The sequence below is a fragment of the Marmota marmota genome, unplaced genomic scaffold, assembly GCF_001458135.2.
Source record: "Marmota marmota marmota unplaced genomic scaffold, marMar, whole genome shotgun sequence".
Taxonomy (NCBI): domain Eukaryota; kingdom Metazoa; phylum Chordata; class Mammalia; order Rodentia; family Sciuridae; genus Marmota; species Marmota marmota.
Genome location: NW_026013415.1, coordinates 1 through 2,576, shown reverse-complemented (window position 1 = coordinate 2,576; position 2,576 = coordinate 1). Strand labels below are relative to the sequence as shown.

Sequence of the window (2,576 nt, the reverse complement as noted above, 5' to 3'; positions counted from 1 at the left end):
GGTTCCTTTCTCTCTTCTCCGCAGCCCCAATTTCCCGGCTGTAAGAATCTTCTGATTCTAGGAGATGGCTCCTCAGGCTTTGTACCTCCTGCTTTAAGTGTAATTCTTTGTCACATAAGTGTTGAACTTCTTGCTCTAAGGTCCGGTTTGCCATCTGTTGGTGCTTTAGAGACAAGGTGACTTGGTCTCTCTCCTGCTGAAATAGGATGGTCTTCTCCTGCATGGATTCAAGTGCTTTTAAAAGCTGACTGAAGTCCCGAGCCTTGCCATCTTCTTTCTCTAGTAATAGCTGTTCAAAGGCAAGAGCTTGCTCCTTCATGGACTGGTACTCGTATTCTTGTTCTAGCAGGATCACAGAGAACTTCATGTACGTCTCTTGTAATGCTTGATACTCCATTTCTTTTTCTTGGGATGTTTCGATCATTTTTTCATTTTCCCCTTTGAGTTGAGAAATGACCATTTCTAAATTTAATATTCTCTCTTTTAGATTTGTTATTGCTTGCCTCAACAACTCGTTTTCATTCACTTTGTCAGTGAGCTTTTCATTGGAAGAAAGAAACTGAACACTTTTGGCTTGGATGAAGAGGTCTTTTCCTTCAGTAAAGTTTTTAACACATCTTGTTCTTCCTTTAGCTGTTTAATTTCGGAATCCATTTCTTCATGTTCTTTGTTTTCTCTCTCTGTGGCAGCAGCAATTGCATCAGACAGCCTGTGGTTATTTTCCTGGAGCATCCTAATGGTGGCCTCTTTTTCTTGCAGTTATTGTCTCAGCTCTCTGACCTCTGATGACTGGGACGTATGTGATGACGCAGTCAAGAGCTGGGGTGGAATCATATCAAGTTTTCCTGAATAAGTTTTAGCCTGAAGAGCTTGTTGCAGGACAGCTTGAGTGAGTTGACCGACTTCATCTTCAGACAGCTGATCAATCTGGTTGGTTAAAAATCTACTCTTTTCATTTACAAGTTGAATTTCAAGTTCCTGTTGTTGGATTCCTTTCACTCCTTTTACAGTTTCATGGTTACACAGGTCTTGTTTTTCACTTCTGTTTTCTATACAAAAACTTTTAACTTTTGTTTTTTGAAAACTATCAGAATTGTCTGCTGGAGTGTTGTGTGTGTCTTCCTGCAACTGGGCTTTTATTTGTTCACTGGTTTTCCGCAAATTCCCAATTTCCTCATCTTTCTGCTCCATCACAGAAGGCTGCGATTGACTCCATTCCAGCTTCAAGGTTTCACACTGTTCCATTATTTGTTGCTTTTCCATACTGAGCTGCTCTTTTTCTCTCTTCAAGACCTCTGTGTCATTTTGTGCCAAAGATAATTGTTCATTTATGTCTTTTAGTTGATCCTCAAGTTCTTCGATCTTCCTGGCAGACTCTAGTTTTTCAGTTTGTAGAACCTGAATCGTTTTTTGCAAGTCACAGATTTTAGACTCATCAGTTATTGTTACTCCCAAGTCACTTTGTTGTAACTTATTTTCAAGTTTTTAAATTCTTTCTTCATAGTCATTTAGTTCCTCTCGATACCGGCGACTCATCTCTGCCAGTTTCTGTTGATGTACATTCTGCAAAACTGCAATTTCACCTTGATGATTATCAAGGTCTTGATTTCGGTTTTGTTCAAGCAGCTTAATAGTATTTTGTAGTTGGCAGATTTCACATTGATCCGAATTATGTGTTTGCTGTGCCTGAGCAATAGCGCTCCAATGGCCAACTTCGAATTCGAGTCTTGAAACTTCAATTGACAGTCTGTTGATTTCTTGTTATGCAGAAATGATGTCACTGAAGTCCATGTCATCACCTAGAAAAGCTGAACCATGACTGATGTCATGACTGAATGAAGACAGGGCAGTGGTTGATGGTACACCACCAGCTCCTGAATGCAGTGGTTGGGCAGCTGACTTCACTTGCAACAACTCATCCTCTAGGTCAAACTGTCTTGCTTTCAGTTGCCTGATTTCGACTTCTTTCTGTGCCAGTTCATTTCGGTAATTTGCAGATTGATGTTGGATCCGTAGCTTGGATGCTGCATACCTTTCCTCCAGGTCAGTACAATAGTTTTTAAGTCTTTCATTGTCATATCTGATCATCCATTTGGTATCTTCAATGTTCTTTCTCCAATAACTAGGTAAACCTGCTTCTACATCCTCAAAATCATCGAGAACCTCGTCCTCGGTGACGTTGGACTTATGGCCTGTGAGGGAAGCCAAGCTGTCCCCCACCTGACCCAAGGAGTGGCCCCAGCTGGAGCCTAGGCCCCTAAACCAGGATGACATCTTCCCAATTTCAGTGAGCCACCAGACCCACTCTGAAAACCACTTCTCTCTCTATCCACCTCTGAAAACCACCTCCGTCTCTATCCACCTCTGCTCTGAAACTCCTGGAATGTTGGGGGTTCAATTATGACCCAAACACTCAGAATCTGTGCAGGGCGGGGCTCCTGCCAACTGTTGCTTTCTGCCTAGAAATGCAGAGGCCTGGCCTGTGCTTGCGCCAGTGACTAGCCACCAGTGGCCCAGTCACCCCCACGGGGCCTGGGCTTCATCTCTCCACTTCCACCCTCGGGCTTGGGTGACTT

The 2,576-nt window shown here is 42.9% G+C and overlaps 1 protein-coding gene across 1 annotated transcript; it reads right to left on the bottom strand.

Moving 5' to 3' along the window:
• Nucleotides 1–13: 13 nt before the first annotated feature.
• On the bottom strand, nt 14–2,274 carry LOC107135057 (thyroid receptor-interacting protein 11-like; the record flags this gene model as incomplete). The annotated part of the gene is given in 2 exon segments (XM_048797798.1): nt 14–594; nt 597–2,274. Coding segments are annotated over 2 exon segments (2,259 nt in total), but the record flags the coding sequence as incomplete, so codon positions are not given.
• Nucleotides 2,275–2,576: the final 302 nt, after the last annotated feature.